Genomic DNA, 25,773 nt, shown 5'->3' with positions numbered 1-25,773 from the left:
TTTGAACCAATCAGTTTCGGTCTTAGTCCGCTTTCAACAGTTTGAAACTGCCAGGCAGTAGTGTGTGTTGTCAGGTGGAGGCAGCAGAAGGAGCAGACTCGCTTTAAATCGGTTTAAATCGGTTTGATTATAAGGTAACAGATGTCGCTTCGTTTATTAACGTAACTGGAGTCGGCTCAGAGTAAAACAGCGGCTGGTTGAGCTCCACAGAGCCGGTAACTGAGCTCACTCAGCGGGCTGGGCTAGTGTCGCTAGCTGCTAAAGTTAAATACGTTAACTGTAGCTGTGGAAGATTTTAGCTTTGAGTTCTGTAACAGAACTGCTGCTCTCTTCTGTGTGTTATATCTATAAAACCTAAAGACTAAGGGAGGTGTAACGTTAACTTAAACGTGACCTGAGGAAGTGTGTTTAAACAGCTGTCACTCGCTTTAGCCTGTTAGCTAAGATACTCTCTCAGTCTTAAGTTTAAAACCCAGAATGAGCTGCTGAAACTGATAAGTGTTTGGGGTTTATGAACGTATCAATACTCCTGTTTCAGATGTCCTCAGATGAAGGAGAGCGCCACAGTCCAGAGCTACCGAGGGATTCAGACAGAGGCAGCTCAGTGTCTTCTGAACTTCAAGTGAGTATATTTACAGCTCTGTAAACAATGAAGAGACCACTTCAGTTTCTGAATCAGTTTCTCTGATTTTGCTATTAATAAGTATATGCTTGAGGAAAAGGGACATTATTGTTTTATTTTATAAACTGCAGACAACATTTCTCCCAAATTCCTAATAAAAATATTGTCATTTAGAGCATTTCTTTGCAGAAAATGAGAAATGGCTGAAATATCAAAAAGGGTATAAATAGGCTCAAATAATGCATATTCATAAAGAATTAAGAGTTCAGAAATCAATATTTGGTTTAATAACCCTGGTTTTTAATCACAGTTTTCATGCATCTTGGCATGTTCTCCTCCACCAGTCTTACACACTGCTTTTGCATAACTTTAAGCCACTCCTGGTGCAAAAAGCACGCATTCTGATTTGACTGTTCATATTCATGTTTCACGTCCATGGATCAGATACGTATCCGATTTAGGACCACATATGAAAATGACTCGAACCTGATTAGAAAAAAACAGATTTGGCACGTTCACACAGACATGAAAAAATCTGATCTGAGCCACATTGAGCAAAAAATCAGATTTGAGTCAGTTCAGCCTGGTAATGTAATCATAGCCAAATTGTTTAGTGTAGTGTTCCTGGCAAAAGGACTAGAGGCTTTTAAACCATTATAATATCTAAGGGTAGTTGTTTTTATGAAATTTAAACCATTCTATAGTAAAAATAAAATGTAATCAATCTGCTGAACTCAACAGTAGCGATGCTGTATTTACATCACTAAATAAAATAAAAAATGCTTCACCATGTTCTGTCAACTTGGAAAGGTGATGAATTCAATCAGTGCTCTGATTTCTCAGTGTTTTCTGATTCTTCCACATTTCCGTAATTTAGGACGAGTATGAAGAACTTCTCCGCTTTGCTGTGGTCACTCCTAAATATGAACCAACTCTTCCATCACAGCTAATGACCAGCACATTCCCCCAGAGGAGTGTCCAGGGTTCAGGTTTAATAAATACCTTAAGACTTCAGGAGCATACAGGTTAGAAACCGTCTTTGTATTTTCTGTACAAGTAAAATGTAGTTTGAAATGTATGATAAAGTCTCATATAGTTTAATATCTAAATGATAGTTTTATGATCTCTCTCAGGCACTGCAGAAAATGGGAGAGGGTCTGCAGCTGGGCGTGAAGTGATCTTACCTAGAGCTGCTTCACAGTTAGGAGGATCCAGACCACAGTCTCAGAATTCTGAAGGTAAATTTAACTCAAACAATGACAAATTTATTCAGTACCTGACTTGAGAACCTTTGCTGCTATTGTTTATGAATTTAGCATTGTCTTCAGTAGAGGAGGTGGCATCCAGGTCTGAAGGAGAGTCAGAAAGGCATTCTGGATCAGATAGATCAGACAGATCTGGGCCAAGCAGTCCAGGTCCTGTGATTACATCTCTGACTGAGATGTTTATCTCTGAGGAGAACCTGAACAGGATGGAGAACATTCTGGACATCTGGAGCAACAACTTGAAGGTCAGAATTTTTTCTAAAATGTGTTTGTTATGGTCTTACATACATTGCAGTTTTTAGTGGCCTGTTTACACTGAGCATTAACATGCATTTTGTATCTGGATTGAATTTAGATATACTATGTGTATATACTAGATATACAGGATTCTGTATACACTTGTCTTTTTCTGTGTGACCCATAAGTCTCTTGTTTGTCCTTTTCATTTAAACAACACTGGTATAAACCAGATTCTCAGCAAAACCGTTTGCTCCAGGAGGCAAGAAACAGTTTAGATGAGCAGTATGGGTTCTACAATGAAATTAAACAATAGAGTCCTCCTGTAACTGCAGAAAATGAGACGGACTATTCAAATGACTAAGGATCGCTTCTACCAGTACTGTATTTTTCGAACTATAAGGTTCACTTTAAGTCCTTTAATTTTCCCAAAAAGCGTCAGTGCACCTTTTAATCCAGTGTATCTTGTGTTTGAATCTTACCAGTCAGGTTGTAATAAGCAGTAAAGCCATTCTGCCAAATTGCAGTGTTATTCAGAAGTTTCAGTTTAGTTCTCCAGCATCAGGGCTGGAGTAGCATTAGCCTCAAATTCTAATGCTCCAACCTTAGTACTGGAAAAAATCAGGAATCTAAGCGTACTGTAAATAAACAGAAGCACTTTACTCACCCAAATAAACAGTTTTCAGGAGAGAAATCTGTGTAGATTAACATCCAGTGCTTATTTGACTTTATAAAAATGTTTTTTTTTTATATACAGTTTTGTTTACTTAGCTTAACTTTACTTAACTTAGTTACCCCCCACCACCATCCAGCGGCGAGACCTGCTGAATTAGAAGTTCCTTATAGTGTCTCTTAAAATGCACCAAATAATCCAGTGCATCTTATGTATAAAAATAGACCAGAAAATAGATGTTCATTGATAGTGCGCCTTATAATACGGTGCGCTTTATAGTGCAAAAAATACAGTATTGTTATTATTACTCCCATCCATAATTATATTTACACCCAACAATGACTCATATTTCAGTGTTTGGTCTAAGTTGGTTGGTTTAAGATTATTAAGATTTCTTTTTTTTACAATTCTACAGTTACAGTAGATACAAAAGCCATAAACATTATGCTGCATGATGTGCGTACACATAAAAGAGGGGCAGATTCTAGCACAACACTGGTTCTTTTTTCTTTTTTTTCTTTTGTTGTTGAATGAGTGACGATAGCCTACTTTAGCTTCCTGTAATTGGTTTGAAATTCTAAACCATCTAAGAAAAGTGGTTTTTACATTGCAAACAATCTGGACCATGATTCACTTGATCTGGAATGAGACCACCTCTTTTGGTCTGACCACGTTTTGGTCGCTTGTTCCGGACCAGGGTTCACAGCAGCTTTTACAAACTAGAAAAGTCTGAAGTCTAGACCAATCAAGAAAGGTGTGAAAATGCTGTATAATTCATCACAAATTAGATTAGGTTCACATTTGTATTGAATCCATTACATTACATTAGGTTTTAAGTCTGGATCTATGTTTCTTCTTTTTGCAGAGTAATGTGATGACGGAGCTCCGGAAATGGAAACTGGCCTTCGTGGAGCAGCACAGGCTGGAGTTGAAGAAGGAGAGGGAAAAACATGCAGCACACATAGCAGGCATTAATGCAGAGATGGATGGCCTCAAAGAACTGCTCAACACCTACCAGATCTCCAATCAGAGGAAGGATGAGGTGAGAAAGCCTAAATAGGCAGATCCTATGAACTGACGTGCCAAAAGTCATGGGACATTAAATAATACACTGCCTGGCCAAAAAAGGTCACAAGAATATTTAGTTGGAACACCTTTAACTTTGATTGCAGCACGCATTCACTGTGGCATTGTTTCAATAAGCTTCTGCAGTGTCACAAAATTTATTTTAATCCAGTGTTGCATTAACTTTTTACCAAGATCTTGCAGCATTGATGATGAATCCTGACATTGTCATCTTGGAATATTCTTGTGTCATCAGGGAAGAAAAAATCCATTGATGGAATAACCTGGTCTATATTCAGTATATTCAGGTAGTCAGCTGACCTCTTTCTTTCAGCACACACTGTTGCTGAACCTAAACCTGGCCAACTGCAGCAACACCAGATCATTTACTTTAAATTTAGTTAAATCCAGGACTTTTGGCATGTCCCATAGATGCTAAGTAGTCTATGATCTATGATCTAAGAATCTATAAAGGAATCTGACCTGTGGTTCAGGTTCATCAACCCCCCAACTTATACATTCAGGTGTCTGGGTTCCTAAGCCATCCCCTGAATTAACATTGCATGATCAATTTACCTACTACTATCACATGTCTTGGCATGTCACTATCATTAAATGTAGTGATGGTATATAATGGTACAAATGTATTCAGCGATCGTCTCATATTGTTGTGCATTTCCTGGAATTGCATTAATGAAAGGATTATAAATGCTCTCAGGTCTCCTCAGTCAGCTCTCTTTGCCCTTTCAGGTGATTGTGAACCTCACACGGGCGGTTGACAGGCAGCGGGAGCGTCTGGAGCTGATGAGGAACTTCACCCAGTGGAGGATCAAACACTGCGCTGCCAAGGAGGAGGTGAGCCAGACGACAAGGCCACAGCATAGCAGTCTGACAGCCCAGTGGCACTCAGACTAAGGGCCAGCACCTTTTCACATTTCTTCATTTACGTCACAGCATCTATATATATTTATGCATAGTTTGGACAGTCTGAGCTATTTCTCTTCTGTCTGAGGAATTGTTTAATTCTTGACCTCTGCTTTTAGTTTTCTTTTTAGTTTTTGGTTTTCTGTCCCAGTAAATGTCAACACATTCCAATAGAAACTTTTATGTAATTAAATCTTTTTAGGACAGTCAAACTTTCTCATGCCAAGTCTACCTAGGCATGTCTAGATGATCATAATAGTCCTTAAAACAACTGCATTAAACAATATGATTGTCAATGTAATGTCCCTTTTATCTTCTAATAAAATTAAAATATAAACAGCTCTAGAAAAAAATTAGAGACCACTTAAAAATGATGAGTTTCTTTGATTTTACCAAATTGAAAACCTGATTTTTTTTGCACCAGGAGTGGCATAAAGTTATCCAAAAGCAGTGTGTAAGACTGGTGGAGGAGAACATGCCAGGATGCATGAAAACTGTGATTAAAATCCAGGTTTATTCCTCGAAATATTGATTCCTTAACTCTTAAAACTTTATGAATATGAACTTGTTTTCTTTGCAATATTTGAGGTCTAAAAGCTCTGCATCTTTTATATTATGTCAGCAATTTCTTATTTTCTGCAAATAAATGCTCTAAATAAAAATATGTTTATTCGGAATTTGAAAGAAATGTTGTCAGTAGTTTATATAATTAAACAACAACGTTCATTTTACTCAAACATATACATATGAAGTGATCTCCCTTTATTTTTTCCAGAGTTGTATATAAATTAAAAGCATAATAATGAAATTACACTATTTTAAAGACGAAAATCGTAAAGACACAAAACTGGTAGTAATCCCTACCATTCAAATGCTCAATCTTTGTCACATTGCCCTCAAAGGGGGTGCTACTGCACAGGTTGCTAAAAGCAAACTAATTTGCAACATGCTCCAGTAAACTCCAACTTCATTTGTTTTATTTCGTTTTTTTGTTGTCGTATATGAAGCTAAATCTAAAAGGACACCTTGATAAAAAAATATATATATATAAATAAATGGCCAATCTGCTTTCAGACGAAGTATGATAGTTTTGGCCAAAATTGGTATTCAGCACTTAATCACAGGTGTCATTAAAATTCCTGTTACTGTTGATTTTCAGTGGTTTTACCTGAATGACTTTGCAGTTATATTTTATCAGAGATTTGACTCATTGTCTGGTATTTTAACTTGTTCTTAGTCCAATATATAAAGGTCAAAAAGTCAATATGTGCTAAGAAAATGCTTAAACACACAGGTTGCCATTTGCAGCTACATTTTACTCTTCTTAAAATATGAAAATAATTATTCTTATTTGTTCTGTATTTAGGTGTGGTATCAGGTGTGGTTCATTTTTAATGTGTTGTGTTGTGTTCTGATCTTTGTTGTCAGCTATATGACTTGGTGTCACAAAACCTTTTTGGCAATATTTACATGACATACATAATTACTAACATAACATGAAACACACTTTAATTTAAGATGCCTTTAACATTACAATAATTTTAAGCTCTGTATCTGATCACCCAGAATTTCAGAATCTTAAACCTTTATAAAGAGTGACCGTCCCTCCCCAGGTTCTGGTGGTAAAGGAAGTGTGGGGCTCACCTGCTGATTTCCAGATTTTCCTAACTCAGTGTGCATCACTCTGTGTGTTCTTTCTGGCCTCTAGGCACAGAGCAGCAGGCTGGCAGAGCAGCACTACCATCTGCAGTTAAAGAAGAAGGTGTGGGCTGCCTGGCACTCGCTCATCGAGAGAGACTGGAGGGAGAGGGTGGAGCGAGCCTGTCAAGCTCGTGCTGAAGACGTCTGCCAGCAGCTGTCTGCAGACTACGAGGCTAAGATGCTGGAGGTGAGAGAACCTGACTGGAACCATGTACTTTATATATGTGGTATTTTTGAGAAGGGTTCACTAGGCCTTGGAGAATATTTTTAGAATAATTTTACATTGATTCCTTTTAGGGTAGCGTCAAATGCAAGGGTTAAAAACTGTTTCAATTATTATTTGATAGAAAATTAGAAGTAAATAATTTAAAATACACTGAAGACTAAAACTATTAACATAGTAAGGAAATTAAATAACACCTTTTTCTATTTAAATAAATTTTTTATATATACTAAACCCAAAACCATATGTGTTAATATCTAAAAGGTGTTTCTTTAAAATTGTGAATCATAAAAGTTTTTATGAAATGTTCTATAAACATTTCATAAAAAACGGAGCCACACTGCTCAGCCCAATCAGCTCTCCCTTCTGCCCTGCCCCTAAACCCATACATCACCCAGTGCCCCTCCCAAACTACCCCTCCCATTATTTAGAAATTTTCAAATTTGTGCTGAGGGTAATGTCAGCTAAATGTAGGGGGTCTAAATACTCTTTAAAAGTCTTTAATAATTACTCATTTAAGCTTTAAGGCTGAAGGTATAGTTCTGGTTCTAGGTACTCTTAACATCTGCTTCTACTGATCTCTGAAGTCGTTTAGTGCTTTATAGACAAGGAGTAGTATTTAGATTAGAGAATAATGCATTTCTTCTATTATGTGTATCCCTCAGCATATGGAAGCCCTGCAGAAAGCCCAGGCTGAGATCCAGAGACTGCACACAGAGAAAGAACGTTATGAAGAGTCCATGAAGAAGGCTTTCATGCGTGGTGTCTGCGCCCTCAATATCGAGGCTCTCAGCATGTTTCAGACGGGAGAACAGGGCAGACAGGAGCGCGGTAAGCTAACCTTTACTATACTGTACTGTAGCAGAGCAGAGATGATGAGTCAGACTAAAGTACAGCTTGAATATTCTAGAACAGTGGTTCTTCACCAAGGTCCTGTGGATTTTAAGATGTGACTGAAATTGTGCATTATTCCAAAAACATAGTGCCAGAATTTCAGTGCACTGTCAAAATCATGTAGTGCGCCATAATATACGGTACCAAAAGTTTGGACACACATTTTTATTAATATGCAGGTGTATCTAAAAAAAAAATATATATAATTGAAAATTTACTTTATTTCAGTAATTAAAATGTTAAAAATGTGACTATATTATACATATTATTACACATAGAGTGATCTATTTTAAGTGTTATTTCTTATTGTTGATGGTTATGGCTTACAGTCAATGAAAACCCAAAAATCAGCGTCTTAGAAAATATTTTTCTATTATATTTTCTATTTTCTATTATATATTATATTTTATATAAGACAAATTAGTACTTTTGGCAGTGTGCCAAGTCCTGCTGGAAAATGAAATCTGCATCTTCATAAAATTTGTCAGCAAAGGGAAACATGAAGTGCTGCAAAATTTTCCAGGAAAACACTGCACTGACTTTAGACTTGATAAAACACAGTGGACCAACACCAGCAGATGACATGACTCTCCAAACCATCACTGACCATCAGTATCTGATTGGGACTTTGTGTTGAAATACATAAACTTCTAATGGTTGAAATATCAGTTTGTCTGTTTCTGTAACTTAATTTTTTATTGTAATCTATAGGAAAATTGAGAGAATAGAGGAAAAAATATGTAGCAATGGAGATAACCTTGCTGGAAATGTTTTTGGTGCTCTGATCACAAACCTTTTCTAAATAAAGCACAATTTATTTATTGATTTCCTTTAGACTTAAGTCTTGAATGCAGTTTATAGATTCAATTATAGTTATATAGGAACACTGCGATCTTAGTTTCGTAGAGCCGCCATCTTAATCAATGCTAATTGTTTGGCCTGACGTTGGATTGGTCAGTGTTCTTTTTATCACCTATATCAAGAATAATCAAACGGAAAAATAAGGCACAGTTCAATATCAGTACTTCAGCTGTGTCTAATATAATTTGCTGTTGACGCACTCTCTGTTCTTAATGAACTGCTCACAGTCTTTAAATTATTCTTTTTTGTTGGTTAGGAAGGAGGCTAAGTATTTAAAAATGTGAAAGTGAGAGCACTTAAAGAACACCGTCCTCCACTGCTGCCATTCATAGCTATCAATTAGAGTAGGCTGAATAGGGTAGGTGCCTTTTTGTCCTAGTCTCTTGTTTTGTCTTTGAATTTGACTCCCACATCTTTTTAAAGGAATAGCTCCTAATATTGGGGCATTATGCAATTGGGAAAAATATAGTGTGGGCTGTGGATTCATTTAAGCAGCTCAGAAAGTTGTGGTTTCTGATTTGGCCACTAGAAGCTCAGTAGGTGCTGGAATACATGCGCAGTCTGCACTAGTCCAGTCCCAAATAAAACACGTACTGTCCTACACACTTATAGTCCTCACATATATATGTGCGTGCCCACCAGAACCACAAGGTTGTAGGGTGTCCCGTTTCTCATTCTAACCATCTAATGAGTGTTCATGAGTGCCCTTTATGCCCCCTTATTAAGCCCTTTGGCAAGGACTGCCATAAAGCAGACTCAGCAGTGTCCTGTTACCCACAATTCCCTGTAAAAAGAAGCTGTGATCAACCCAAGCATACAGGTTCTTTCTGAGCTATGTTAACATCATGACAATGATGAGAAGAAAACATTCATAAAGAAAGAGATTCGGAGATAAGTGTCCTTATATACTTAATAATAATAATAATAATAATAATAATAATAATAATAAAAAAAATCAGTGTGTGTGTTGTTGGCTTTTCTTGAATGTGGACTTTGTCACACCTTAAAGTCTGGGCTGTAGTCCAAAAAATAGTTTGTGTTTATTACATTGTAAATATCTGGTCAAGTTAATTTTAGTTTCACACAGCAGTTTAGTGGCTAAGCTACATCTTCTCGTCATTACTTTCATGCTCTGCAGCATGTCCCTATGCTTCGTACTAATTCAATTGAGTGCTTTACTTTTCCAGGTTTCATGCCAAATTCAGCTTCCTTGCCAAAGTCTGACTCCCTTTTGCATTCATGCATGTCAAGCAGCAGAATAAGTTAAACGTATTCTCCTTCTGCTTCTTTATTTCTGTTTATAAGTGTTAATAATGAACAATTACTCTAGATACCCTCTAGACCCTCTTCTTCTATTGTTTAATGGGTAATAATAAACTCCTGTACTCCTGTACCATCTATAAAAAATAGTTTGTGTGTGTATTACATTGTAAATATTTGGTCCGGTTAATTTTAGTTTCACACAGCAGTTTAGTGACTACGCTACAACTTGTCATCATCACTTTAATCTATAAAAAAATTCAAGAGCACTTCCGTTTGTCAGAGCAAATGTTGGTCCTTGGTTACAGCATATTGTACACTCGCTTGGTTCTAAACAAGCTAAAAAGTGCTAAAATCCAGACCAAACAAAGTAGGTGTGAAAGCATGACCAGGATGGCCACAAAAATCAGGGCATCATTTGAGACTAGCGGTCTGTCTCTAATTTACATTAAACAATTATATTATTTCCTCTTTTTCTTCTTCTTTTAGATGCTTTACTCTCAGGGGAGGAGCCCAGCTCTAGCTCAATGACCAGTCGTCCACTTCGGCCCACGTCTTCTGCCCGCCTTAGCCCAATACCCATGGAGTCTCCGGTGCAGCCAGTCCCCACACGCAGTAATACAGAAGACATTGAAACAGTAAGCCAGATGGTTTATTTAAGAGCATATCTATCGGTCCATTCATCATGCAACATTGACCCACTGTTAAAAATCATATGTTAAAAATTATATAGAAAGAAGGGGATTCAGCTTACAGCTGGAAGGAAATGTAAATTTCTTTGTTTGTAGTAAAGCAGTGCTGTAACAGATGATGCTACTGAACTCTACTGCAGCATTTACACAACACATACTAACTAAAAAACGTACAAGCACAGGTAATTCTAACTTTTAAAGCTGATGTCTGTAAGTTTTGGGATTTAGGGCCCTCTCTGGTGAGAATGGGAGTCTCCTTTCAGAGCGGATGAATCTGATTCCAGGTTATGTTCAGAGAGAGTGCGCTCAGTTAGAAACTTCACTCCTTCATTTCTTTGGTTTTACTATGAGTGAATGACCTACTGAACTCTGAGTTTCCCCTTCTGAAGTCTCCAATGATCCACCAGCAGCTGGCTTTCAGTAAAACTGAGCCAGATCCTCTTTTAGAGGCTGTACGTGTGACGTGGCCAGAAGAACTTCCGCAAAAAGCGTCTTGACACCCCAGTTTTTAGAATGAATATATTGGGCTTAGCAGGGATGGTCGTTCAAGCACACCTTTACAACAACACAGCAACACATTACACACAATATTTTGTCCCTTCTCCCCTCAGTGATAGGGGGAGTCCTAATGAGTGGGTTGGGTAATTGGCTGTGCAAAATTGGGGAGAAAATGGGAAAAATAAAAAAATTAAATTATTAAAAAAAAAAACTGCCACTTTAAAATCAGAAGTCTTTTCTTTAGAGAAATTGCAGATGAAGACAGAGTATATTAAACTCTCACTCACTTCTTCATCTATTACTCTGTTTCAGGAGCAATTTCCTCATCGGCCTGGCTCTAGTACTGCAGTCAGCTGGGCAGATGCACTGCCCTCCACTATGACTGTAAATACTACAGTACCACCAGGGGGCAGTACAAGCTCTGCTAGACAGGTAAAAAAAAACATGACTGCAGTGTCTGTGTTTAACTAGCTACATCCAGTACTGTAAATGATCACACATTGTGTTGGGTTTTGTGTCTACTTTTATAGTCCACTGCACGAATAGTAACAGCTGGTCAGCAGAAAGCCCCCAAGATGGTGACTGCACGCATAACTGGACGCTCTGAGCTAGCCAAGACAAGCCGCCCCCCCAGCAAAGTACATGTGATGGGTGTGGTCCCGCCCATGAGCTCGGTCGTTGTGGAACGACACCATCCCGTCACTCAGGTATCAAAATCTGTCTATATTAAATTATATATTTTTTTGTTTTTGTTTGTAAGCATTTAATCCTTTTAAATTTAATACCCTTACCTTAGGTGTGCACAAGCAAATGGGCTAAATAAGATAAGTGTTGAAACAGAAGTTTCGACAGAATGTACTGTAAAGTACTTTGTATAATCCTTAATGCTGATTTCTGATTTGTTCTCTCCAAGCTCACTGTTGGTCAGGCAACAGCGGCCAAGTTCCCTCGCTCTGCTCACCAGAGTCGGACTGGATCCAGCACAAAGAGTTCCTCCAGCCAGCCCAGAGGACACGCCTCCTCTGCATTCCACTTCCACTCCATCAAAGTAGTAGACTAACACCTCATTCTGTCCCAATTAAACTTGAATCAAATACGGGTATTCAAATGAAGTAATTGAGTGCTTGAGTAGTACTAGTTGAGTGTTGCACAGAAATGAATGATAGTAACAGTCTGGTTTGCTATTATTGCAGGAAACATGTTTGGATAGTCTAGTTTGAAAATCAGGAAGACCAGTACTTTTATATCGTTTATTTAAGCCAAGCCTTTTTTTTTTTTTCTTCAATTTTATAATATTTTTATTTTTTTTTTTACATTTTAAAAACTGTTGAAGTATTGTTATACTAATGAAACTCAATCAGCCATTTTGTAGATAGATAAATATTTTTAATTTAAATGTTTGTGCTGTCATTTCATTACAGGTTTGTCTGTGATTGTACGTGATTGTCCACTTCCTTTGAATGTACGATGCAATCATTATCTTCTGTGTCTGTGTTGTCGAAAGTATGAAGGTTAACAACTACATTGTAACCTCGTTTACACCTGGTCACTTCATTTGAGAAGTATCTGGATTGTATCCTGATTTTATTTATTTATTTATTTTTTATTTAGTTTTTTTATAAGCCACATGAATTTACACTTGGTAGTCAAATGCAGTGATTTGGTCAGTCCGAGTGAAATTTGATTGCTGTATAGGACCAAATATGCAAATTATTATCGGTGCTTTGGTTGTACTGGGAAGAACATGTGCCTTACCTTATGGCTGGACAATAATTTAATTGATTGATGTTTCAATTACGTAATTACATAATATGATTTTAAACAGATTTTGTAATATATTTTAATATATGTTATTTACAGTATCCTTCATGCTGACATTTATTACATGGTACAATTATATAAACTGCGAAATGATTATTTTTTTATTCTGTAGGTACAGATTTGTTGTAACCTTTCTATTTTTTGTATTGATATCGGAATCGTATTAACCAAAATTAAGAAATATAGTGTGATATTGTAAAATTTAACCCATATCATCAAGCCCTAGCTCAAATGTGCCTCAGATCCTCCTGATGTGGTTTGTTCGAGTGGTCCAATTTGTATTGTGTTGAATATGTCCTGGGTTTGTTTAGTCATGCATTATTATGTGGCTTGGTCTTATCCAGATATAGTCCTGATACCGAAATGGATTAAGTGAATTAAGTGACCAGGTGTAAACGGGGTCAGTATGTCCGAACGTTCCAGTAATAATCTTTTGTTTAACAAATGTGTTTGTGTGTTTGTGTGTGTGTGTGTGTGTGTGTGTGGGTTGAAACACACAAGTCTTCGATGTAAAAGTCTGGTGTAAAAGTGTGAGTATGAGTAGATGAACTTTTTCCAAAGCAGTCTCTTTTTGTGGCTCCTCCAAGTGAAATAAAGCTGTTTTATGTTTTCATGAAATCGCACATTTCTTGTTATTTTCCGTTAATTCTTCTCCCTCCATTCTTATTTTTTCTGTTGGGGGAAAAACACATTACATATGATGTTATCTAACATTTTATTATATTTTTTATAGTGATGCACTAATATTGAACATTTACTTCACAGTAATTATTTAATTACATCATCAAAAAATATCATTGTTCTGTATTTTATAAGTTATTTGATATTTTTACATATTCATAAATTGAAACAATATATGTACAAACATGTTGATGGACACCATCTCTAATGAATGCATTTAGCTGACACAGATGTGCAAATGCACAATTGCCACCATACCTAATGCCAAATGTGGACTAGAGGGGTATTAAGCCACCCAGAACTGTGTCATCTGGAATGATTGTGCTCCATCTAATACTGTCGAGATGAGTACTGAATTTGGGGATCAAGTTGGCTGGTGATCATAGTAACACTCTCTTGCTGCTGAATGCAATCAAATCCTCACAACAGTGTCTGGTAGAAAGATTTTTCAAAAACTTGGACCATAAAAAGATTTTTTTTTAATACCCTTGATTTCTAAAGTTAAAATGGGGGAGCAGGTGTCCTAACACTTTATACCATATTCTCTAGTTTACTTAAATTATATTTATTGAGGTCTTAAAAAGCATTAAATTTGACTTTTAAAATGGTGCAAGAACCCTGCTTTATCTACCTGTAAGATCTTGCATAAATGTAAAGTAATTCTTTTAGCATGTTGATCTGTACCTGCCAGTTTGGTATTCCCCACAGCTATCAGTGCCTGGTAGAGCTCTCTGCCTGGGCTCTGCTGTGTCATGGTCACTCCGTGGAGCCAGATCAGTAACATCCGGTTTCCATGCTCCTGGTAACTGTTAGGACCTAGAGACGTGCACAATCATCGGCCAGGTAAAACATTTTCAGTTTCAATTTTAATGGTCAATTTTCTTTTTGTCCATTAGTATTTACCAGCCAGTCAACCAGCAGATTACCCCCACCCACTGCATTGGAAAAATAAAAATCTGCACAGTGAGGTAAAGCATGGAAGCAGCCGAGCTAAACGGACAGATTAAACACTTTCCCGTGACCCAGTGGCGAGACCGGTAAAGCTAAACTAAGTTAAATAAACAAAACTGTAATTCTTACAAATTAGAATTAGGATTAGAAGGAAATTAAAAGGAAAACTTGGCATAAAGTGCACTTTATGTATGAAAATAGACCAGAAAATTGATGTTTATTGATAGTGAGTCTTATAATACGGTGCGACTAATTTAATTTAGTTTAAAATTTTGTCAAAATATTTTCACACGTTTGAAGAAAAAAGGCACAAAACGATATTTGCATTTTCATTTTAGTGTTTTAATTTAAATTAAAATTTTTGAAAGGATTTGCCTCTCATACTGACTGAGAGAGCTGAGAAAAATACAGCAGGTAGTACCTAGCACTAGGCTTCATATTTATAGGAACAGAAAACGATAAAGTTGATGGTTTAACTGTAGTTGGTTTTAAATTGCATATGAAATATTCCTGGAGGCTGCAGAAAATTTTGTGTTTTGGTTAAGTGGGACCTAAGTTGCAAAAAAATATATTTTTGATATTTCGTGTGATATGCTAAACTGATGTTAATATGACCCTTGTCACAGAACCCATCCCATTACAGTAATCTCCCTCACCTGTCCACTGCTCCTCGATGGCAGCAACCTGCTGCTCAGTGAAGCCCCAGTGCTCGGCGAGCTTCTTCCACTCGTTCTTCTTCAGCAGGCTATACGCCAGCTTCCACATGACGCCCCGGACCTGCTTAGTCTCACTACGGTGGTCCAGTTTGAATGTCAGCGGAAATTCATCATGAAGGGTCTCGTTAGCTCCTGGATTGGACTGACAAAGGTAATCAAATAATGTCAACTTCTGAGAAAGGCCAGGAGATGATTAAAAAAAAGCGAAAGCAGGTGCTGAAGGAGCGCGGCTCGCCACGTTATCCAATATTACTGCTCTCCAGTCCCTCTCAGTTATGTTATTCACTTGTCGGATTATATTGGAAAGCCAATATTGCTTTGCTACATTCATGCCCTCTAACAAAATAAATCTGATGGGGTGGCATTTAGGTGTGGCATCATTTACAGTGTAAAATTACATTAACCCCTCGCGCTAATTTAATATCGAAGGGCCGAGGAAATAAGGGGATTGAGGCCACGAGAGGTGAGGCCAAGAGAGATTTGTATTGGTTCTGTTGCATGATCTAGTTTCAGCAGTGTTTCCAAGTGTAAACTGTGTGTCTGAATCATTAGACACTTAAACCACAACTACAATGAGGTGCTTATTGATTTAAAAAGGATGTTCTTGTGTGTTGTCTGGAATTGTTTGTTTGTCTAGAAAGCTGCTAAAAAATGATCGACAAAATTTAGACACAGAAACATTTGCAAGAATTGCATAATGATGTGTAACCTGGTTCAGAAAGGTGTAAAATCCTGTAATTTTACTCCTGTAATTCTTCTTTTATACTTTCAAGTGACAGTTCTGTATTTCACAGCTTGTCCAAAAATGCACGTGCAAAGCATGTTCTTTAAGGGTGGCTCAAAGTGTGAATTTCACCACCGAACTGTAGAGGGAAGCCCAGGAGCAATAAATACTGTACCAATTCTCATATAAAGCTGCTCTAACATTTTTTTTTTTTTTAGAATTGCACCATACAGATGCTGTGTTGCCAGATATTATAATCCTTGTAGGATGAAATATAATTCTAGGTCCACTTTGAGTACTAGGTCCACTTTGGTGTAATATCTTCTGTACAAAAAAATTAAAGAGAACCAAACTTAAAGCAAACTTTTTTTTATTCCTTCTCTAAAAAGTTGCTGTTTTTGACATACAAGGATTTGGCATGACAGTGACAATAACTAGTACCTTCAAAAAAAGCTTGAGACATGTCTCTCCACAACATTTGGGACAAGGTAAGGAATATTATGCCGACCTGCCACTTTACGAGTGTGCAAATATTGGAATACTCACTCTTAACCAGCTGAAATATCTTTCAGCTTTGATGATCATGTCTACAATAATCACTATGTCAGCTCTGGCTGCCACTCCCAGTGCTGTTTTCCCCTGCTGAGGTTCAAAAAAACAAACATTCATTAAACTTTGTATTTCTGGTTAGAGGTGATTAGCATGTTTTTGTGCATTTTGTGAATTGTAATTAATTTAAATCAATTTAAAGCCGCGCACCCTGTCTTTGATCTCCATGTTCACTCCAGCTTTGAGGACCATCTCCACCACATCCACCTTCCCCAGCTCTGCTGCAGAGTGAAGAGCTGTCTGACCCAGCTGAGGGTGATGGAGGAGAAGCAGAGTTACAGCCAATGAAAACCCAAACATCTGTATCCCAGAAAATGTTAATATTATATGAGACCAATTGTTACTTTTGGCAGTGTTGGAAGTGTGCCAAGTCCTGCAGGAAAATAAAATCTGCATCTCCATAAAATTCAGAGAGTTTGTAGAGTCATGTCATCTGCTGGTGTTGGTCCACTGTGTTATATCAAGTCTAAAGTCAGTGTAGAGTTTTCCTGGAAAATCTTACAGCACTTCATGCTTCCCTCAGCTGACAACTTTTATGGAGATTCGGATTTCATTTTCCAGCAGGACTTGGCACACTGCCAAAAGTACCAATTGGTCGTACACAGAATCCAAATTTTCTGAGACACTGAATTTTGGGTTTTCATTGGCTGTAAGCCATAACAATCAGCAATAAAAGAAATAAACACTTAAATTAGATCACTAATTTTAATTGTGGTTCACTCATGACAAAATACTAATACATTATCAATACATGACTATAGCAGATTTTCTTGTAATTGAAAGGACCCACTGTCTGCGTTGTACATTTTTGCAGCATAGTTTCCGGTAACACTTTATTTAAGCAACACAAATTAGACGCTTATTAGTATCTTAATATTGGTTTAATAAAGCCTTAATTAGACATTTGTAAATTATTTATTTACTACTTATTATTCTGTGTAATGCTATTGGTGCTTAATTAGGGGTCTGTGATTGATTAAATATTTATTCAGTTCTTTTTAGTGTCTAATTAGTGATGAAAAGAACCTCACATTAGAATATGGTACTTTAGTCACATCTCGGTCTATTAGTGACTTATTAACCCCTTATTAACTCAATAAACTCCAGCACAGACATAACCTTGCCCAACTCACACAGATCAAACTGCAGCCAATTATAGACTTATAACATGTAGAATTAGCTAATAGTTAATGCTTATTAATCTGCTTAACAGTGTGCTAACATAACTGTTTATTGTGCACTATAAGAACTAATAAAGCCATTATTAATCTTTTCCACATAATAGACACCTGATCAAGCACCAATAACACTTACACAGAATAAATTCTAATAAGTAGTTTTACAAATGTCTAATTAAGGCTTTATTAAGCATATAATAAGACATTAATAAGTGCCTAATTTGTGTTCCTTAAAATAATGTGTTACCTAGTTTCCATATACAAACTGCAGAAGCATATTTCTATCATACTGTACTTTAAAACCTTTTTGATAACATTTTAACATACATCAACGTCTTCATGATATGGGATTGTTTTACTACTGCATTTAAAATAAAAATGTTTATGGTAAGTTACTTAAAACATGCAGAAGGATTTTAAAGAAAGAGTAATATGTACAGTACATACATACATACTTACATGATCAGTGATGTCCGTGTCACAGCCAGACACCAGCAGTGTGTGTAACACTGGAAGATAGGAGTTCTTCACTGCCAGGTGCAATGGTGTTTGTAAATGCTGGAAATGTAAAGATTGCTTAATTATTTTAAAAAATATATTATTATTATTATTGCAATTTGATTATGTATTATGTCATAATCAAGTATTTTGGCACAGTACAGTGATCCAGCACTTTATTAGGAATTATTCAAGTGATTTAAGCAGCTTCAAGTAATGTTTATATCCACCATCAGGTTGTAGTGGTTAAAATGTGGTCTCTGTGATTTTGACCATGTCTTGTTTTCTAGAATCTCTACAGTTTTCTTAGAAAGATGCACGAAAAGAAAACACATCCAGTGAGCGAAATTCTAATGAGGAAGTTAAATGAAGAATGGCCAACAACGTTCAAGCTAACAGAAATGCTACAGTAACTCAGCCAAGCTGTGGTAAGTTAGATGGGTGACAATCACAGAAAAAACACATTAGGTTTCCACTTCTTTCAGCCTAGTAACATAACCGGGTCTGAGGAATCTTTATTTCTGCTGAGGCTCACAGATGATAGGGTCAGAAGTTGGTGCCAGCAGATAGAATCCATAGGCCCAGTCTGCTGTGTTGGGTTCTTTTGTGGTGGAGTTGGTATAAAGGAGTGGGGAACGTTTTTTTTTTTTTTTTTAAACATACCCCGGGCTCCTTTATACCTATCAATCAATGAATAAACTTGAGTGCCATAGAGCATTGTTGCTGACCCTCTGCATCCTTTTATGACCAAAATTGACCTTTATCTTTTATTGGCTGTTTTTAGCATGAAGATGCACCACGATACAAAGCAAAACACATCTCCAAAAGGTTTTACGAACATGAGAGTATCTATTTTATTGTTTTTCAGTGTTCTTCCTAGTTACTAAATCTTTATCTAATAGAGAATCATTGACACATGGGAAGACTTTACAGAATTAAAGTGAATATGTAAGGAATTGCAGGAATTGTGTGATGCAATCATGTCAAAATAGACTAGAATCTTAAAAGTGTGTGTCCAAAATCTTGTGGAATCTGCACCACAAAGGATTGAAGCTGTTTTTTTAGCTAAACCAGGCCCTACTCTTCGTTGGTATAGCGTTTCTAATAAAGTGCTCCACTGCTACTACTGCCAATTCTATGGAAAAACACAATGGGTTGGTTTCCCAGACCAGAATTAAGCCTAGTCATGAACTATATTTTTCTTATAATGAAAATTGTCCATTTAAAATGGGTGTAGTCCAGGATTTTTTTGTAGTCCATCCATATGGGGCAGTTTCTGAGAGAAGAATTAAGCCTAGTATTTAACTGCCCAGCGTTTCAACTTGAGATTTTAAGACTAAGCTTAATCCTTGTCCAGGAAACCAACCCCTATAGGTCTAGGTTTAGCAAAGGCATTATTATTACCTGGTTATGTAAATTCATATCCGCTCCATTATCCACAAGGTGCTTCACCACGGCTACGAAGCCCTTTTCACTCACAGCATGCAGAGGACTGATCCTGTTCTGAGAGTAAACAGAGACCCCACACTGTCCTTATCTACGTCATCAATTCTACCTGTTGACTTAACATAAGAACAAACATTTACACATGAAAAGTATCTGAGATCTAGTATCTGAGTCCAACAAGGAACTTCATACGTACTAAAGTGAAGATGTTTGGGTCACAGTCTGATTCCAGCAGAGCCAGAACACACTCGTCATGATTCCCAACGGCAGCTAAATACAGCGCTGTCTCTCCAGCCTACAAGCAGAGAAAGAGAAGTTAAAGATTATTCATTATTGACTATTATTGGGTAGATGAATGTATTAAGTGTAGAGTAAAGTGTAATGAAGTAAATCCATCCAAGAAAGTTTATCCATCTGCCTGTCTGTTTATTTGCACATCCTTCAGCCCATCCATTCATCCATACATTCATCCATTTATGGTTGTCTGTCATTCTAACTGTCTGTATATTCATTTGTTTGTCCATCTATCCATCTATCCTTCCATCCATCTATTTATGTTTGTCTGTAATTTTACTGGTCCTTTTTGTCTAAGTGCCCATCCATCCATCCATTTATCCATTCATTTATTTATGTTTGTCTGTCTTTCTGTCTGTCTGTTCACTTGTCCATCCCTCTTCAATCCATCCATTTATGTATTTGTCTGTGATTCTAATTGTCTGTCTGTTCATTTGTTTATTTGTCTATCTATCCATCCATCCATTTGTTTGTTCCTTTGTTTAATTGAACATCCATCCGCCCATCCATTCATTCATCCATCTATTTATGGTTGTCTGTCTTCTTCTCTCTGTCTGTTTATCTATTCATCCATCCATCCATTTATGTATTTGTCTGTAATTCTGATCGTCTGTCTGTTCATTTGTTCATCTATCTATCCATCCATCCATCCATCCATTTGTGTTTGTCTATCATTTTGTCTATTCCTTTATCCAACTGCCCCTTTTTTCCTCTATCCATCATTTGTGTTTATCTGTCATTCTAACTCTCTGTTCATTTGTCCATCCATCCATCCATCCATCCATTTGTTTGTCTGTCATTTTGTCGATTCCTTTGTCCAATTGCCCATCCATTCATCCTTCCATCCATCCATGTGTTTGTCTGTCATTCTGATTGTCTGTCTCTTTATTTGTCGATCCATCCATCCATTTGTGTGTTTGTCTATTTCTTTGTCCAATTGCCCATCCATTCATCCACCCATCCATTTATGTTTGTGTGATATTAACTGTATGTCTGTTCATTTGTTCATCCATCTGTCCATTTATGTATTTGTCTGTCATTCTGATCATCTGTCTCATTCATTAATTCCATCCATCCATCCATTCATCCATAGAAGTATTCAAAGTATTTGTCTGTCATTCAGATGGTCTGTTTTTGTTCTATCTGTCTGTCTGTCTGTCATATAGTTTATCCTTCATTTGTCTGTCTGTCTATGCATACTCCATCTAACTAAACTGACATGGCAAAAGTTAAGGGAAATCATGACATGTGGCATGTTGGTGTGTTTATCTGTGTACTCATTCATTTTTCTTTCTACCTCTCTGTAAGTCTGTAAAGATTTCCACAACTTCTACATGCTCACGTTTTAACTTACGTGATTGGTTTCATTACGGATCTCAAAGTTATCCAGCAGCAGCTGCACAGCCTCTAGCTGACCATTCTTAGCAGCGAGGTGCAAAGGTGTGTCACCATTCTAACCGGAGAGATGTGGAGATAAACAGGTCAAAGTCCCAACTTTATAGTTCTGTATTTTTATGTACACTTATTTTATGTGTATCTGAGTGAGCTCATGAGTGAACAAATAAAAATCAGTAGTCTAACTGCATACACAGCTGTGTATCGTTTCACGTAACTTTGCAAAGAGGGTGTATAGAAAGCTCCAACAAAGTGTACCTGGTTTTCTTCCATGGTGGACATGTTGTAAGGCTCTTCCATCAGCATCTGCAGTAATTTCACACAGCCGTGCTCTGCTGCCACGGCGTAAGGCCGATTGCCATGCTGACATAAATAAAATTGAAATTTAGCGTCCAGGTATTTGCACGAGTTAAAAACAATTCTATACACATGAATGTGTTGCTACTGCTAGTGATGAATTACAAAATCTAAACACATGTATTATTAAAACAAGCTCTTGGTTCACATGCTGACATTTTTAACTTATCAGGTTCCTCATCATTTATCTTAAACAAGCTGATTTGCCAGTTAGCATGGTTGAATGTCTTGCATGCCTGACAACCCAGAATGGGTGTATGAAGTTGATCAGACAAAACATAAAATCTTTGGGCCAAAATAAAATAAAAATGCCATTTTCCATCCTGTCACTAACTTATTTCCTGAATTTGTGTTCTATAATATAACAAGGGTGCATTTCCTAAAATGTTCTTATGGCTAAAAACTTTGTAACTTTGTATTTAAGAACCTTTTTTTTTCAAAAAAACATTTGTAGGTTACATAGCTTTTAAGCTTATCCTTAACCTAAGAGAATTCAAAACTACATATACCACACCCAACGCCAACAAAAAATTAAAAATCTACAGTTTGAGTAGATTTGGAGACTTTGGAGACTAAGAAGGCTTTTGGGAAACAGGCGTAAAATTTGTAATCGGGAAACGCACCCCTGTTTTTTTTTTATTATTTTAGAGACAAAAGAATGAAATGTCATGACCTACATTGTCTTCCTTGTCAAGTTCTCTCATCTGTAGATCATCCACTATATACTCCACAATTTCAGTGTGATCATTAACGGCAGCACAGTGCATCATGTTCATCCCATTCTGTTAACAGAAAATCAGCGTTATATAAGAGGTTCTGTTCTGATCTAACAGTGTAGCTTATAGTTCTGTATACAGGCATACAGGAGCATGCAGCAGAGAGTGAGATGATCACAATCTCACCGAATTTTCAATCCTCTGATCAGCCCCACCTTGTACGAGTAACTTCAGGATTTCCAGACTGCCGAACCACGCTGCCAGGTGAATCGCCGTCACTCCATGCTGTGTGGAATATGAAAGGAGAAGGACAACATCAAGTGGATCCTGCAGGACTGCCAGAATCTGTCTACAGCTTTTTTTCAAATACCCAGAGGTTCAGTGATACTACAACTACTTTTAACTCATCAATTAAACTTTGTGGGTGTAAAGCCAGAAATAAATTTAAAAAATCCACTCATTCTCCAATAGCAGCCAGTCACTCTCAAACTTGTCTTTTGGGAAACCCCTTGGTCCACAATTAATTTATTATCCATCCTAATGTGTTGCAAATTGAGTTTGAGCAAAATCGAGACCAGTGGTGGCATTTGGTCTAGTTTGAGTGAGACCTACCTTGTCCTGTAGGTCTAGCTTGGCTCTTCTCTTAAGGAGGACATCAACTGCCTCTACGCTTCTGAAGGCCACTGCATAATGAAGCGCAGTACGATTGTGCTGCATCAGAACAAAAATTATTCAGAACATTCTAGATTGAGTATTACACAATCTAAACACAAATAAAAGCAGTTCTAGACCCTTACTCTAGATAAAGTGAAACTTGAGACCCTGTGGCCTCATATGAGGACATTACATTTCCGCCTCTATACTCCATGATTCTTAATTTTCCTTTAAATGTTGACCCTTTGGCCTCATATGGAGATACTGACTGTTCATTCTAGTGGTCACATGACAACATTACACTCAATCAATTAAAAACAAGATGGCAGGAATCCCAGTCAAAAGTTTCTACAGCCAGTCGAGACAGAAACATGAGCCAACTTACACTGATTTTAAATTTGAGACTAGTTTATTCAGCTACAATTTTAAAAAGAATAAAATAAAATAAATAAATAAATCTACTACGGTCACCATATGAGCACATTGGTCTTTTTTTTTTGTAAAAACGAATTTGTTTACAAAGGCAATGTTGAGTTTTTATACTTTTATACTAATAATCCTACTAATCTCAAAATGCCACACCTAGGATAAAATAAAAATGCACACCAACCAATAGACCCGGTCTGAATAGGTTAAATAGGTATGATGACATTGTTTATTACAATTAAAACAGATCACGATAAATTTAAGCTTACTGATGGACTGTGGATTGATTACTTATTACTGTGTTCTATTAGAAATCTGATGTTGGAATTTCTAAAATTATAATTTTTACAATTTTAATATACAGTTTATTTTCACTGCAATTGCTTTGTGTCTTATTAAGCGTGTTTCTAAAGGAGCAACTGTATGTACAGCAGTTACTAACCAACCAACAATGACCTACCACGTTCTTAGCATTAACGTTAACACCCCTTCCTAACAGCTTCATGGTCTCCACGTCGTTTCTCTTCGCTGCCTCCATGTACTGTTTCTCGATCTCTAGCACTAGACATTGAAAAAGATGAAAGGGTTAAACAACAACAACTTTACTAATGTTCTTTAACCCCTTAAAGCTTATCGCCTGTACGCTGGCACACATACACATACATACAACTTACACACATTATTTATAGTAGATACTGAACATGCCATAGTGGATATTGTATAATTCATAACAGTTAATCCTTAGTGGTTACTGAATGATTTATTGGGGATGTTAATTTGTAACTATATGAATAATCCATAGTTGATACTGAATAATTCAATATAGACACTGAAACCTAATGTAGTCAGTAGACAGGAATGGCTTTCAGAAATTAAAGCAGCAGTCCTTAAGATTTTTTTCTTTTAAATTGAATGCAGTAGTATTTCTGAGTGAGAAAGGAAAGATACTATTATAATAATCACAATAATGAATTTCTGTTCAGTTTCTCTGATTTTGCTATTTATAGGTATATTTTTGTGTAAAATTAACATTGTTGTTTTATTCTAGAAACTACAGACAAAATTCCTCCCAAATTCCAAATAAAAATATTGTCATTTAGAGCATTTATTTATTTGCAGAAAATAAGAAATGGCTGAAATAAAATAAAAAATGCAAAGCTTTCGGACCTCAAAGAATGCAAAGAAAACAAGTTCATATTCAGAATTCAATATTTGGTTAAATAACCCTGGTTTACAGTTTTCATGCATCTTGGCATGTTCTCCTCCACCAGTCTTACACACTGCTTTTGGATAACTTTATTCCACTCCTGGTGCAAAAAATCAAGCAGTTCAGCTTGGTTTGATGGCTTGTGATCATCCATCTTCCTCTTGATATTCCAGAGGTTTTCAATTTGGTAAAATCAAAGAAACTCATCATTTTTAAGTTGTCTCTTATTATTATTTTTTTCAGCGCTGTATACTCATTCTAAAAGCAGAATGGTCCCACTAGCTAAAAAAGCATGACAGTCCTTGCATGACAGGCATTGGACAACACAGTTCACGATTTCATAATTCTATTTCTCAGACTTGTACTATTACACTTTCTCACCATGGAGATATTTAAATCATCAAAACTTATGAACTGTCCCTTCAAAATGAACAAAATTAACACGTCTTTAACAAAGTAAGAAAACAACGAGTAAAGCTTCTACTCTGTCACAGTTTGTACTCACACATCTCTTCATTATCAAAACTGTCGTCCACCTCCGGCTCTTTCTGGAGGATGAAATCTGTGAAGCCTTTGACGTGTTCTGACTTCATCCATGTTTTGGGGTTGAGATTTTCTTTTTTCAGCATGGGATGCTTCATGATCCTGTCTTTCAGAGCTAGAACCTTCTCCCCCATCGTGAGCTGAGTTCTGGTGAAGCTTGCTGCTCTGACTCAGAAAGGGCTTTGTGAAGTAGTTACGTTTGTTTGCTTTGGAAGGCGACACCCTAAGGAAACTTACTTAAACTTACTCTTACTCAAAGCACACTTCAGTTTCTACAAGAACTGATTGTACTGGCAGGCTTGAGAGACGGAATGACAGCACGCTCTGAAGTATTGCGCTAGAAAGTAGGGTAAAAAGAAAAGAAAAGTAGGGTAATTGGGTGATCAGGGAATTATAGATATCACAACTTATATAATAAAACAACAGATAAGAGGACATCCAGTGTTGTGTGTGTATCGAATATGTCATTTGAGACAAAACAACAACATGCCGTTTGTCGCCGAACAGCTGTAGGCAGAAAATGTCCTCGCTTTTGAGTAGTGCACCTCTTGGTGAGATATCGATGACCATTGACCACTAGAAATGCCTATGATGCAAAACATTTTGCGTAGTTGACAGAATTGGAGAGGGGGAACATCACTG

The 25,773-nt window shown here is 36.9% G+C and overlaps 2 protein-coding genes across 6 annotated transcripts; one reads left to right on the top strand and one right to left on the bottom strand.

The window, feature by feature from the left end:
* Positions 1–12,015, top strand: poc5 (POC5 centriolar protein homolog (Chlamydomonas)). Of its 4 annotated transcripts, none has more exons than XM_022667645.2 (13): positions 1–134; positions 539–622; positions 1,500–1,647; positions 1,756–1,860; positions 1,954–2,132; positions 3,663–3,839; positions 4,613–4,717; positions 6,495–6,674; positions 7,376–7,541; positions 10,215–10,363; positions 11,228–11,347; positions 11,446–11,622; positions 11,829–12,015. In XM_022667645.2, exons 2-13 carry the CDS (start codon positions 539–541, stop codon positions 11,973–11,975), a joined length of 1,737 nt encoding a protein of 578 aa, XP_022523366.2. In that variant the 5' UTR covers positions 1–134; the 3' UTR covers positions 11,976–12,015. The 4 variants fall into 4 exon arrangements, with proteins under 4 accessions (XP_022523366.2, XP_022523365.2, XP_022523364.2 ...); XM_022667644.2 differs by having other exon boundaries at positions 1,951–2,132; XM_022667643.2 differs by having other exon boundaries at positions 1,939–2,132.
* Positions 12,016–12,302: 287 nt separating this feature from the next.
* On the bottom strand, positions 12,303–25,390 carry ankdd1b (ankyrin repeat and death domain containing 1B). Of its 2 annotated transcripts, none has more exons than XM_022667646.2 (15): positions 25,094–25,390; positions 23,842–23,942; positions 22,914–23,012; positions 22,488–22,586; positions 22,263–22,367; positions 21,487–21,591; positions 21,188–21,286; positions 19,736–19,834; positions 19,498–19,596; positions 18,055–18,153; positions 16,568–16,666; positions 16,355–16,447; positions 15,025–15,226; positions 14,102–14,233; positions 12,303–13,408 (listed from the first exon to the last, which is right to left on the bottom strand). In XM_022667646.2, the coding sequence occupies exons 1-15, from the start codon at positions 25,263–25,265 to the stop codon at positions 13,347–13,349; spliced, it is 1,665 nt and encodes a 554-aa protein (XP_022523367.2). In that variant the 5' UTR covers positions 25,266–25,390; the 3' UTR covers positions 12,303–13,346. The 2 variants fall into 2 exon arrangements, with proteins under 2 accessions (XP_022523367.2, XP_007258371.3); XM_007258309.4 differs by having other exon boundaries at positions 16,355–16,450; positions 25,094–25,389.
* Between the last annotated feature and the right edge of the window lie 383 nt (positions 25,391–25,773).

This window comes from Astyanax mexicanus, chromosome 22 (assembly GCF_023375975.1).
Source record: "Astyanax mexicanus isolate ESR-SI-001 chromosome 22, AstMex3_surface, whole genome shotgun sequence".
Lineage (NCBI taxonomy): Eukaryota > Metazoa > Chordata > Actinopteri > Characiformes > Acestrorhamphidae > Astyanax > Astyanax mexicanus.
This window is presented reverse-complemented; position numbering and strand designations above follow the sequence as displayed.